The 14,123-nt window shown below is 37.6% G+C and overlaps 1 protein-coding gene across 7 annotated transcripts in view; it reads left to right on the top strand.

Annotated features, from left to right (window-relative positions):
• The window catches only part of SNX10 (sorting nexin 10), a 72,925-nt gene extending 60,816 nt beyond the window's left edge, over positions 1-12,109 (top strand). For all 7 annotated transcript variants that reach the window (XM_022584694.3, XM_022584719.3, XM_022584710.2 and 4 more), the window contains 4 exons: positions 2,032-2,132; positions 2,708-2,806; positions 9,574-9,786; positions 10,242-12,109. In XM_022584694.3, the coding sequence (XP_022440402.1) occupies positions 2,032-2,132; positions 2,708-2,806; positions 9,574-9,786; positions 10,242-10,323 (495 nt within the window). In that variant the 3' untranslated portion in view covers positions 10,324-12,109. The remainder of the gene's footprint in view (positions 1-2,031; positions 2,133-2,707; positions 2,807-9,573; positions 9,787-10,241) is intronic.
• The last annotated feature ends 2,014 nt before the right edge of the window (positions 12,110-14,123 follow it).

The raw sequence follows: 14,123 nt of genomic DNA, 5'->3' as shown, positions 1-14,123 counted from the left end.
TCCTCTCCTGAGCTTGTCCTGCAAATGAAGGACTTATAGATAGACCTTTGTCTGGTGTAAGCACCAGTCGGATCTCCAGTTATTGCATGCACAGTGATTCTGAGCAGAGAAATGAAAGGCAGTTGAACTGATCTCCACCTCTGCCTGAGGTTCAAGAGGCCCTGCAGTGGCCTGGTCCTCTCTGGGGAGAGAGCACTGAGAGGATACTCACCCAGGCCTTGTTAGGGCACGAATTCTGGAGTAAACGGCCTGCTGCCTGAGTCCCTAAGGGTCACGTTAGAGGGAGGCCCTGGTGTGCTTTGAAATCCACACACACAACATTATTATTTTTTTTTTATAAATTTATTTTACTTATTTATTTATGGCTGCGTTGGGTCTTCGTTGCTGTGTGCAGGCTTTCTCTGGTTGCGGGGAGCAGGGCCTACTCTTCGTTGCAGTGTGCAGGCTTCTCATTGCGGTGGCTTCTCTTGTTGCGGAGCACAGGCTCTAGGCACGCGGGCTTTGGTAGTTGTGGCACGCGGGCTCGGTAGTTGTGGCACGCGGGCTCGGTAGTTGTGGCTCGTGGGCTCTAGAGCACAGGCTCAGTAGTTGTGGCACACGGGCTTAGTTGCTCCGCGGCATGTGGGATCTTCCCGGACCAGGGCTCGAACCCGTGTCCCCTGCACTGGCAGGCGGATTCTCAACCGCTGCGCCACCAGGGAAGTCCCACAACGTTAGTATTGTGCCACAGACTCCACCCAGTGCGTTTGCTGCCATATCATCCATGGCAGGATTTAGGCCAATAAGTATTTTGGGGGCAAGTCTCTTAACCTCTGTGCATCCTGAGGTTCTTTGAATTTTAGGAAGTTCAGGAATACCAGGAACTGTGCCATACATTTCATGGGAACGGTTAGGAACTAATGTACACCATCCCTGACACTTTCCAAGGAAAACAGCGGCTGGGTGCTTATTAAGTGGTAGGTTGATAACAGTTTTTGAAATGATATAAATCTTGGGGGCAAAAAAATTTCCCATTTGGCAGTGTAAAGATTATAAAATAGAATTTTGAAATTAATAGGTAGAATAGAGATCTTCTTACAAAACCAACAGACAAATAAGCCAGTCTCTGGTTTTACAGAAAGGAGAAACACACATATTTACCAGCCTTGTGTTTACCCAAAGGAGAAGCATTGCTGTTTTGCTTTGGGTAGGGACTCTGAGGGTGGCTTTTTCTAAGTTTGCCTTAAGGTAGCTGGAAGGAAACCAATGTCCAGTAACTAATAATACTATTAAGAGATAACATTTGCCATGTGCATATTATCAATCCTAATAACAACAACCCTGTGAAATTGGGATGTACTATTTCATCCCCATTTTACCATTCAGGGAACTGGAGTTGAAGTGACTTGCCTTATAGCAGAGCCAGGACTGGAATTTGGGTCCTCCATGCACATACTCGTCCTGTGCACCACATGTCTCTTTTTACTTGATCACGCTTCCTTGCACATCTAAGTAGAGAAGGGAAATGCTGATCTCTTGTTTAAAAGTGATTTCAGGATTCTGGGTAATTTGTGTGATCTGTAGCGATGACCATATCAAGGACACAACAGCTTCTGCGATGTCATGTGAAGGACCAAGAGAAGGTGTTTCTAATCCCCAAAGGCTTCTCCACGGATGGATGGATGGGGCTGAATGCAGTGGATGACCCTGAGGTCTTATTGGTCATTTATTCTTCAGGATTTGTTTAATGTTTATGATTTGTCTCTGAAGGGAGTGCTAATAGGTGAGCAGGAAGCTACTTCAGGACTCAGGGAAGGGCAGGGTCATGCCTTGCCCCAGGACAACACTGCTCATTTATGTCACCCCAGCTGTCTCCATGGATGCTATATTGGTGGGTTATGTGCACTATTTGAGTCTTGCATAAATGCAAATGTATTTTTGATTTTTAAAATCCTACTTTAGATGAATATTGGGGGGCATATAGGGAGTTATAGATATAAGAAAAGCATTTTTTCCTCAAGTGAGGCTTATATTTTTTGTTTCTTTAAACAGACCAACAGCATGTGTTTTACAATGAAAACATCCTGTGTACGAAGAAGATATAGAGAATTTGTGTGGCTGAGGCAGAGACTCCAAAGTAATGCATTACTGGTGTAAGTGATTTAAAGAGTATATTGAGGAGACCTTATTGTTATATTCAATGTTTTAAAATTTGACATGCCACTATATATAAAATAAACAACAGTGGTTTACTGTATAGCACAGGGAACTATATTCAATATCTTGTAATAACCTATAATGGAAAACCATCTGAAAAACAATGGAAAACACCTGAAACTAACACAGTATTGTAAATCAACTATACTTCAATTAAATTATTGACATGTATTAAGATATATAAAATATGAAGGATTTCTTAGGCTTTCTTCTTGATTGCAATATATAGCTTTAGTTAGTTTTTTTTTGACTACTGCATCTGAATTCAAAATTTATCACTTGAATTATACCGACTTGTATGAGTATTGACCATGGAAGGCCTCAAAAATGTTTTTTTTTTGTTTAAGTTAATTGATTTTCTCACACCCTTATTATATCATGTAACCATATAACATGTATATAATAGTTGTGTGATAATTATCATGCACCATTTGCTTTCATCTTGAGGGATTTCTGTAACGAAACCACCTTAATTGGATGATTAAGAGCATTTTTTTTTCTTTCTCCTAAGACAACTGCCAGAACTTCCATCTAAAAACCTATTTTTCAACATGAACAATCGCCAGCATGTAGATCAACGCCGTCAGGGTTTGGAAGATTTCCTCCGAAAGTAAGTGTGCAGAAACGTTTGCAGCCAGACGGGAGATATGAGCACAGTGCTTTGCAAGAGTTGAGTGTCCTGCGATCAAGTCGGGGACAACGTTTCTGTTTCTAAAATGCTGGTGATCTGCTCTGGTGGGACTCTCAGTAGTTCATTTCCTATATTAGAGCACCATCTTGTGGCTCACATCACACAGTGCATATCCGGGACCAAACTTTTCCAGAAAGAAAACAATAAACTAATTGAATCAGATAATAAATATATACTCCCTTAAGCTATAAAACAGAGCCAAATTGCTTGGGAGTTTAGCTGACAAGAGTAAAATTTGCCAGGAAACAAATGTGCCTTATTAAAAAGGCACTTCTTAGAAATTCTCTTTATTTACAACATTAGGATCAACAGACCGAAATCAGCTGTACGATGGGCTGCTAATACCCTTCTGAGCTCCTCTAAATGAATAGCTTAATGATACTCTTTGGAGAGAATGTTTATAAGGGAGTATTAATTGGTGTTTGAATAGTCTCAGTGGGTTATTAACTCTGGGGTACTTGGTGATGGTTGGTACTGCAGTGAAAGTGACTTGAATTCACACTGCTATAATTCCCCTTTTTTTCCACTCTGGAATGCTGGAATACCTACCTATCCCACGGGACAACACAGTGGTTTGCACACAGACCCTATGGCCAGACTGCCTGAATTCAAATCCTGCTTCTCCTACTTATTAGCTGGGGACTTGGGCAAGTCTTTTACCTCCTCTGTGCCTGTGTTTGCCCATCTATAAAATGGGGTAATAATAGTATCTACTTCATAAGGTTGTCGAGAGGATTCAATCAGTTAACGAATGTAAAGCACTCACAACAGACTGACATATAATGTGTGGTATCCAAGTATCGGCCATTATTTTAATGCACTTAAATGAAATAGCTTTGAGCTAAGTTTTCTATTTTGCTATTTTGTAGATAAGGGAATAGGATGAGTCCTATGACCACTAGTTAGTGGCGGGGCCCAGTCTCCTGAACTGTCTTTTTCTACTAGCTTCAGGATCTGAAGCCGTCTCCTTTTGAGTTTCCTACACAGTAACTTTGAGCTAGCCTGAAATAATATACTGCCCTCTCCCCATATGGCTCACTCATCAAGGGTTTGGGTATTAAGTATCCACATGAATATTAACATTTATTTCTATTAGATTGATATCATGCTTTTCCTTTGAGGGGGTCATGGAGACATACAGAAACATCCAAGATTATAAATTGAGGGAGGGTCGGAAGAGAAAAAGAAGGCAGAGGAATAAAAATGACAAGAGACCAGAAGAATTGATTAACCGAGCCAAGTTCTCAGAAAACCTCACACTGGTGTTCTTTGGGGTATCATAGGCATGACAAAGACCCAGTCAAATTTCTTCTGCCCTTTCCCTTTGGGGATAGCTCCAATTTTAATTGTCTGTATGGGACCCAGGTGGCTAATGGCCTCTCCCTTAAGACGTGGTCCCCGCAGCCAAGTTTGCAGAGTGGCTTGTCGCTCCAGATGCTGCTCAGGGAAGCTGCAGACTGGCCATCGCCAGTGAGACCTGGACAGAGCTAGTCAAATCCTGCAGTCCCCAGAAGCGTTGGGGAGCTACATGTTTTTGGTAGAGAAATCTCCTTATTTGAGATCAAAGGCCAGTCTGTGTCTCTATATTTATGTTGCTGGTTAAGTGCAGGGCATGTGTTTTTCGACCAGGAATCACTTCATTGTTTTAAACATGACCTTTCCTTGCACAATTGGTCAACCAGATTCATGCCAGAGTGAGAGTCACTGGGCTGCAGAGGGGCTGTGCTTAGTTACTCTAGGTTGTTTGGGCGTGCCGTGTCGTTTGGCAGTTTGCTGGTGGAATCTGATGCAGAGGTCATGATGGAAAGTGTCGTGGGTCAGGGGCTTGAGGAACTGGGTTCCAGGTCTCCTGTGAATCTTGGCTCCTGAGTGTTTTCTGACTCTTCGACCTTGGAAAAGTCACCTCATTCCTGTGAGCCTTGGTTTGCTAGAAAGAATGCAATAATGTAACACATGTATTGCCGACCTCGTGGGTAGTTAAGTCATTCAGAGGATGGCTTGGAAAGGACTCTGCAAACCTATTTATTAAGTGACTGCTTTGGACCAGGCTGGGTACTGGGGATATAGGACTGCACAAGATGGACACATATCCTTGACCTCTTGAAGCTTCCATTCTAGTGGGAAGCGACTATATACATAGCAGGGATGGCTAGATTCATTAAAATTGGATCTGGATTACCATGCAGAAGTCAAATCATGAAACGGACACCAAGTTCTCTTGTGATGTTATTTGTTCCATTATGGTCTGTGAACATTAGTCTCCAAGTGATGAGTTTCACGTTAAAAATGAAAGCTGGTGCTTCCACGTGGTTTGAACCTGAAGGAAGTAAGGAGTCTAATACCACACGGTTGGATTCAGTCCTGACCTAAATGCCCTGAATACTGTCTGTGACCCTTCCAACCCTCGCCACCTTCTTTTCTGTGCCCCTCAGATTCTGATGCATAGTCTTCATGTTCTTTGTCTAGTTTGTGTAGAAATAGCGACCTCGCATGTCTTTGCCCCGGGTACACCCCCTCTGTCACCCCAGCCTAAGCCCACTTTGGCAAACTGGATGTGACATGCACCTCAGCCAGCCATCTGTGTCCTGACCCCACCTTGCTGTCCTCTGAGGCCCTGATGGTTACCCATTAAGTAGGGCCACCGTTAGTAGCCTGTACCTTGTTTGTAGAGCACTTTCGGAACTTGAGAGGGAAACACCACAGCATTAAAATGTGAAACATGCCTGTGTTGTAGATTTTTAGCAGGTACTTTTTAAACTTGGTTTTTAGGTAAGTTTTGAAGTTATGAACTAAGAGCGCTATATATGTTCAAACCCTTTGAAACCAAAATGCTGCTGTCTCTGTGCATAGGTGTATGTCTGTAATACAAATGTATATTTTTTCCATTTTAAGGTCATTTGTGAAGTAATGCATAATTAATAGCAAAGTACATATCCAGGCCACTCTTCATAGAGGAATTAGAAAGTTGTTTCTTTGCCAGGATATCAAATAAGAGTAATTTATACTATTTTATTGAACACTGGCTATGTTTAGCTTTTTACATATTTTATCTCAATACTTACCACGTTAGGAGTCAGGTTTCATCTCAGTTTTATAGACAAGGAAATTATAAGAAAGGTAGAGGCAGTATATTAATCCCAGGAACTGGCAGGTTTATAATTAGAACTCTTAAATGCTAGCTAAATTTGGTCAGTATGATTGTGAGATTTTTCAAATATATTCATTTTTCCTCAATCTTGGCTATACTCTCCCTTTTGGGTCTCCCCCCGCCCCCCGGTTACTTTTAAATTGTAAGTCACTTTTACTAACAGTTATGAAAAAAGAAGTTATAGACTAAATGATAAATTCTGTTGGTAAGTTTCTAACTATGAAATTGGCATTCCTACTAACTTTTTACATTTGATTGCTATCACAAATGGGAGCCAGCTTTCCTTCTTTACTGAATCCACCCCATTAATATAACTACATGTACCTTACAATGTAGACTTTTGTATTACAGTTTTGTATTTCTTAAAAGATTAAGGAATTGAATAAAAAATTTTTTTTTGCAAAAGGATACCATGGAAACACTACAGCTAGTTTTATACACACACACACACACACACACACAATTTTTATAAGTCTTTGTGTTCAGTAGAGGGCACCACAGCACAGATCATGAGTATCTTCAGTGAAGATTTGTAGGTTTTATTTTTTTCTCATGGTAAGAGGTAAACAGGCTGAATTAATTTTTTTTTCCTACATCAAACTGATAACCTTCCACACGCTATACAGATGTGTATACATATCATTATATGGGGTTCAGTAGACTCAGGGCATCCTTAGTTAGGTTTTGCATAGCTATATATATTCTCAGCTGAACCAATATATAACACACCTAATAAAATCACGTTGAGGAAAACCAGATTTTCAGCTGTGTTTAATTCAAGGAAAAACAGGTTTTGCTTCGTTTAATTTAAAAGTTGGTATGGAGAAAGGAATAACTTTTGACTTGTGTTGTAAATATCCTTTCAGAAATTCCTTTAAAATTCTAGAGGCTATTTATTGTTCCTTTTATAAAGGCTTGAAAATTGTATACATTTATTTTTATGGAGGCTTATAAAGATGACATTTTATTGACTGTTTTACTAAATACTCTTTATATTAAGTTTGAAGTTGATTTTCTGCTGTTAGATTTGTTGGTGGAAAATGTGGCACAAGTATGACGAAGGTAAAATAAGGTTTAATATTATGATGGCAGTCACAGCACTGTCTGATATATACTAAACCAGATATTACGTAAAATGAACTAATTATGCTCACTGAACCAGATGGGAAAACACTCTAAAAATTTGGTATTTTTAATTTTGGAATGAAATACTGGACTGAAAATAAAAATCCTAAATACAATAAAAAAGTATTTTTGCTTATTTAAAACTCATACCCATGGAGTACGGTGACATACATTTAGCCAATCAGACAGAAGCAATTCAAAAAACCTAGACTGTGCCTGGCACATGTTTCTGAACTCAGGGCCTGTGTGGGTGTTCAGATGTTCCCTGAACATCCTTCTCCCAGTTCAGGATTGTGAGCTGGGTGTGCCGGGCTCCCTCTGGCTGTTCACCTGTGTGTCCTCCAGATGGCAGTATTAAGCAGAAAAGAAAACACTGGGAAATGAGTCTAATGCACAGTAAAATTGGAAATTGAATTATAGCTCAAGAAAAAGGACAGTAGCCTTGAGGTGCAGATCAACCTGGACTCCGATCACTTTTGTTTGCTGTACCCATGTGTTAGGTTACTAGCAAGTTAATAACAGTGTGTGACCAGTTCAAGGCTCAGTAGAATTGCTTTAGACATGAAATAAAGCTAAAATGAATTTGTGTCCAATATCATTGGCATTAGTGCTCATTACTTTTGTGGTGTAATGCCTCAAACCATCTAAAATCAGTTTTAAAGATTACCCATTATTTTATAAAGAAAATACATTTCCAGCAGAAACAAAGCAGTAAGTATAATCCTATGAACAGTTACTTGTAACACTGCTGGCAGGAAACCACTGACAAAGGACACAGGAAACACTCCGTTCAAACTTCACAGCAAATGCAAGGTAATATTAATGGCTCGTTGCTATATAAATCTTCTCTTGATTTGAAGCATTCAAAACAAGAGTGGTAAACATTTATAAAGGTAGAAAATAAATCTCAAAGAGTAGTAAAAGGGATTTATTACTTTACTCCTTATACTTGGTAAATTAATCTTTGTCATGCGATATGGTCATCTTCTGAGGGCACCCAGGGCAGAGGACATGGGGGGAGTGTAAATACTTAACTGCTTTGCTTGAGACTTTGCCTTTTAAAAAGGTACGAAGGTTTTCCTTTTCCTTTTAGTAGGTCAGTAAAGAGTATTTCTCAAACTACATTTGTAAGCCTATTTGAAGCAAAGAGGACAGCTAGATTTTGGTTTTGATCCTGTGCATTTTTAGACGCTTGCCTTCTTGAAGAAATAATTCTGTTTTATATGGAAGAGAAGGAAATATTCCAGTGACCTTGGATTTTAAGTAAATTAATATGAATGGCCAAAAGAGATTTACTTATCTAATTACTTGTTTAAAAAATGCAGAATATAAAGTAAGTTTCGTTTGGTATGAAATACATACTCTGTTTTTCATAGATCTCTATATGAAAAAAATCCCATGTTGGACAGAATTATACTTGGGTTTCAGTGTTTCAGTTTTGTCTCCTATATCTGGTCTTAGTGTCTGTGTTATATCATTATCGAGCTATTAATAGAGACTAAATTATCCTACATCAAAATCTTTGCTAAAAAGAGAAAACCAGTTTTTATTTAAATATAAGGGTATTCTTTGACATGCATTTCAGAAAAAGACACATTCACTGCTAATACGAATTTGAGCGCGTGCAGATTCTGCTACAGGGCAGTTTTTCATCCTCCATGCAGTTCTGATGCACCTGCTGAAATTTGTATTCTCTTTGTAAACTTCGATCTTGCATGTGAGAAGGCTAGTAGGTACTTATTACAAAATTATCATACTTTAATTACATATATAGTAAAATTGGCTGGGAGCGATTTTATTTAGGGACTCATTTTAAAATAGATACGTAGTGCTGCTGAAGATTTTGTAGAAATTTCTAGTCAATCTTAAGTATTCAAAAAAGCCACCTCTCAACTGAGCCCTTGTGAACGTGTATATAAGCATCCTTGTAAAGTTTGAAAATGTAAGACATGCTGAGAAACCTATTGACTTTTCAATATAGTTTTTAATAGTTGTTGAAAGTTTTGATGTTTTATGACAGCCTAGCCAATAAAGATCACAGAATTGACATGCTGGTTGGCAGTAAATTTTTTAAAAGCAGAATAAATTTCTGTGACTATCTAAGCAAAATATTTCCATAATTAATCCACATGGTCATAACAGATGGTTAAATTCAAGAAATGTCCTTGAAGTTATTCTTTTAACAGATGTTCTTAACTATTAGCTTCATGTTTTTACTCACCTAAATTTCCAAATCATCGAATAGAAGTTAACATATGCTTTCATCCCTTTAATAGGCAGAGTCGTAATTGATGCCAAGTTTGCCATAGTAGAGAAATTACTTCAGTGGCACATTTCTAATGTTTTTCTCTTTCCCACCCTATAATTGTCCATCCCCGTCCACTGGTCATGTCTCCTTTTTTCTTTTACATAGGGTCCTACAGAATGCACTTCTGCTTTCAGATAGCAGCCTTCACCTCTTCCTGCAAAGCCATCTGAATTCAGAAGACATCGAGGCATGTGTTTCCGGGCAGACTAAGTACTCCGTAGAAGAAGCAATTCACAAGTTTGCCTTGATGAACAGACGTTTCCCTGAAGAAGAAGAAGAAGGAAAAAAAGAAAATGATATAGATTATGATTCAGAAAGGTATTTCCTTGCATTTCGATTTAATGTATACGTATTTATATAACACATTGTGCACATATGCGTGTGTATAGATATATACGCACACTCCACTTTTTTGTTGATGTAATACTAAGATAATGAAAAAATTAATTGACTGAGATTTTATTGAGCTGTGACAGCTCATCATAGTAGTCTTCACACACACCTCCACACTGAATTAATGAATGCAGTAGAAATTCAATTATCTGCATTCTGATTATGTGACTTTCATTTAGTCAGACTTGAATTATTCGCGTTTAAATTATCTAGCTAAAAAAATATCCAACTGCACTCCAAATGGCTAATTAAAAGTCCAAATTTCCTGTCTCTCTCTGTGACTGGAGATAATTAAAGTTCTCCTCTGTTACTCAGGCTTTGAGTGTGTTGTGAAAACCAATTTCCTCTTTTTATTATTTTCCCCCTCTCTTCTTTTCCAGTTCATCCTCCGGGGTTGGACATAGTAGTGATGACAGCAGTTCACACGGATGTAAAATGAGCACAGCTCTGCAGGAATCCTGAAAAATAATTCTAATGTTACCATTTTAGGAATAGCAAACTGTGTCCAGTCGTAGAGCAGAAAGCTTGCTAATAATATATTCTTAACTAAAGCTCACTGTCATATTAAGTATTTAAATTCGTAAAGATGTTGTGTTGTTTATTAGTGGTATTTTTATGTTGTCCTATTTTGGCTAAGCTTCTGTAAAAAGCTAAAAGCCAGTGAATGCAGTATTCTCCTTGATAGGCGCACGCTATTGGTAAAACAAGATCCTGCCCTCAAATGAAATGATTTATATGTTTAAAAAAACCTAGTTGGCTTTATTGTATTTTAAAAGATAGGTAAATAGGTAGCATTTGAAATCCAGATAGAGCATTCCTTCTTGTATCACTGGGGCAGTGTTAGCATAAACACAGCAGGTATGGTCTTAGCCGCTAGGAAGACTTTCAGCACAGACCAGAATGCCTCTCTCAGACAGGCGACTGGAATTCTGTGGGTACCTCCCCTGCACTGGGAAAACACTTACTTTTGGGGTGGTTGATTGAAATGTTTTAAGAGTGTTTAACCTTTCCAGTATTCTATTTCACACGTAAATGGAAAATGTATCTTATGAATAGAGAGACGTTAAAATTATGTTTACATCTTAGAGAAAAAGCCCAGAAATAGCACTAGTCATTTTGCTTATATTTGCAATATATAGATTCAGAAATACATTTTCATTGTCCAAAATCAGCTTTAACACATGGTTTCTGGAAACAAACCATTTGTTTTCATTATCTGTGTGTAATTAGAATTATAGGTTCATGATTTATTTTCTGACTTAATGTGCAATTTCTTATCACTAGATACCTTTCAGTGTCAGTGACAGTTGCTTGTTACTTTTTTAAGTTAAAAGTAGGATCTTATAAAAATTAATAAATTTTGCCAATAAATATTCCCATAATTTAGAAAAGGATATGAACTTGCTAATTTCAGAATTAATTATTCATTTTTAAAAAGTCCTTTCTTTTAAGGCATTTGCCTGAGCATCTATAAATGCTTATTTTATGAAGCAGTAATTAAATGTCTTTTTTTTTTCTTTTTTTAGTGGCCCAAAGGTTAAATGTCTTAGATAAAGTACATTGAACTTCAAAAAAAAAAAAAAAAAAAGTACATTGAACTTCAAATTTCAGATAAAGCAGCATTTTCTTGAGATAATTGTTCAAGTTTCTTCCTGGTTGAATGGTACAAAATATCTCTGAAATTAACAGGAAGATATTTTTACATAACTGGTATAACTTGTTGCTTTAATTAAATATTACCTCACCTCATTTTATTTTAACTAGGAGTTTAAAAGTATTATTTAAAGAGTCTTTGAAATGCTTGTAACTAAGAACCAACAGAAAAAATTAAATTTAGAATACGAATGATCTCCTTAATTTCGCCTTTTTGTTTGCTCTAAAACATTATTGAACTTTTCGTAAATATTTTGATTTAAGGTATCTTGGATCTTGTTACTTTGTCATCTAAGACTCATTATTTTAATACGGGGGAAAAAAAGATTTAGCAATTTCTTTTTATCTTGCCAACATGTAAAGTATGCCATCCAGTCATTTGAGTGTGATCCCTAGGTCCTTGGCAATACGTATTTGCATTCACGTTATTTCTGTTTTACTGCAGTTTTGAAAAGCATATAACGTGCCACCAATCGTCATGTGATTTTCAGATGATGTAACTATAGCTATCAAAATTGATATTAAGTAATGCCTAATACTGTGATATGTAAACTTCATGAGATCTTCATTTTCACATTAAACATGAAAAAATCAACTTCAGTTTGTTGGATCGCTTATTTTATACAAGAGAATATATTTCTTCTGTCTTAGATCTAAATTCAGTGTGTCTTGAATGATTAGTAATTTTTAATGAATAATTTTGGTAAAATTTGGTTTCATATTCACTGTAGTTGTGTACATTTAAGGTTTAGCCTTGGTTTGGTTGTTTTGATATCTAAGCACTGGCTTCTTTAAACTGATTTCCTGCAGCTGAAATATTTAAATGAACTTCAGCCCCCAATGGCTTTCTTGTTTTGTTCAAGTCTCTTATTTTTCTCCGCCATATTTTTATAAAGCCTTCTTTAGAAAAAGAAAACAATTACTTAAATAACTAAATAGCATAGATGTTTATTTAAAACTATTTTAAATGTAACAAATTTAAAGAATTCTAATCCTGGTTGCTTTATGATTTACATACAAAAAACTGTATTTCCCTGGCTAATTCTTAAAGGGCACACTTATTCACCTATAAAGATAGTTTATGTGTTCTGTTTGAGAACTGGTTTTATATATAACCCAAAGGTGTCAACAATGAAAGTCAATACCTGTTACTTAGGGCTTCTTTTAAAGTCTCACTTGGAAGAAAGTGATTTAAATTCTAGTTAAAATTTCAAGTTTTAAAAATTACTAAGGAAAAACAGAAATGTTAATCTTTAGTTATGTCCCTTAAGATATTAAATATCTTGCAGGAGCTTTTTAAGCCTAGTTCACATTTTACTAAGTAATTAAATACAAACAAGTGATACGCAATAACCTTACTATAGTCTGGTAAAAAAAATAAAATTTCTTTCATGGCTATTAAGAATTTAAACAAATTCATTTATCCTAGCCACAATTACCATTATATCCCAACAGTAAACTGAATGTTGTTTTGAACTCAGTTTATGTTTTTTGGTGCCTTAAGGAGTCATCATTATTGAGCTACTGTGGTACAAATAAGGTTTTCAGTATTTCAGCTATAAAGGAAGACCCTTTTCCATGAAAGGCCTCTAAAATTTTAAGATAAAAATAACAAAAGTTTATTCTATTTCTAAATAGTTTTCCTCTTAATATTTAAATCACTTAGTTGGTATCCTATGAATACAATGCAGCATCTTTTCAATGTAGGAACAATTTATTTCAATACAATTTTCTGCTTTTGTTTGGAATACAGACCTTTATTGTATATATAATATATACACATATTTTCAAATACACAAAGCTGTCTGAAATTAGTTATTGCAGTTTGACAGTCAAAGCATAGATACAATTTCCTTTGCACATAAAGGTCATAAGAAATGAATACATTTTAGTAGAATGGAGTTCAAAAAGTTTAGGACGTAAATAAGCAACAATTTCTTTAAGTTTGAAGTATTTACAAAGGATTTTGGCTCTATTCTTTGCCATATGCAGCTCACAAACGAGTCACCATTGTTCCTTTAAGTCAGGCACAATTGCTCTTCACTCTTGCTGGAAACTTTTCTAGATCATTGTTACGAACAGTGCATCGGACACTATTTTAGCTGCGCAAACTCTGGTAGTGACCCTTTTCTCTTTCTCCAAAATTCCAAAGGCTTGTTTTCAAAAGATAGGAAACGAGAAAAAAAATTAAGCTACAGTTTTCTAAGGAATTTAAACTCTGGTCTAAAGAGACTATGCAAATGGTTTATGCCAAAGAGGAAAATACCCTTTCTCCCCCGACGAGAAGTGTAGACGCATCCAAAGCCCCACACCGCTTGTCTTTGCCGCTAGAGGCACAGCACGGGCATAACTTGCGGTTGGTTTTGCTTGTTTCTTACCTCTGGGCCTTCTTTATAGCTCTGCCCCCCACCCCACCGGCGGCGGCGCTCCCGCGGCTGCACCCGGGCCGCCTGTTGGCTGCAGCGCCCGGCCGGCTCGCGCACACTCCCCGAGATGCGGCCCGCACACGCGCGCTCCCGCTGCCTCCCGCCCTGGCCGCTCAGCCTCCGGCGGCGGCGGCGACTGCGTGGCAGGTAGCGAGCCAGTCGGCCTCAGTCCGGTAACCCATG

The sequence above is a fragment of the Delphinapterus leucas genome, chromosome 9, assembly GCF_059928025.1.
Source record: "Delphinapterus leucas isolate spDelLeu-1000000601 "Yukka" chromosome 9, BTC_Dleu_Yukka2, whole genome shotgun sequence".
Lineage (NCBI taxonomy): Eukaryota > Metazoa > Chordata > Mammalia > Artiodactyla > Monodontidae > Delphinapterus > Delphinapterus leucas.
This window is presented reverse-complemented; position numbering and strand designations above follow the sequence as displayed.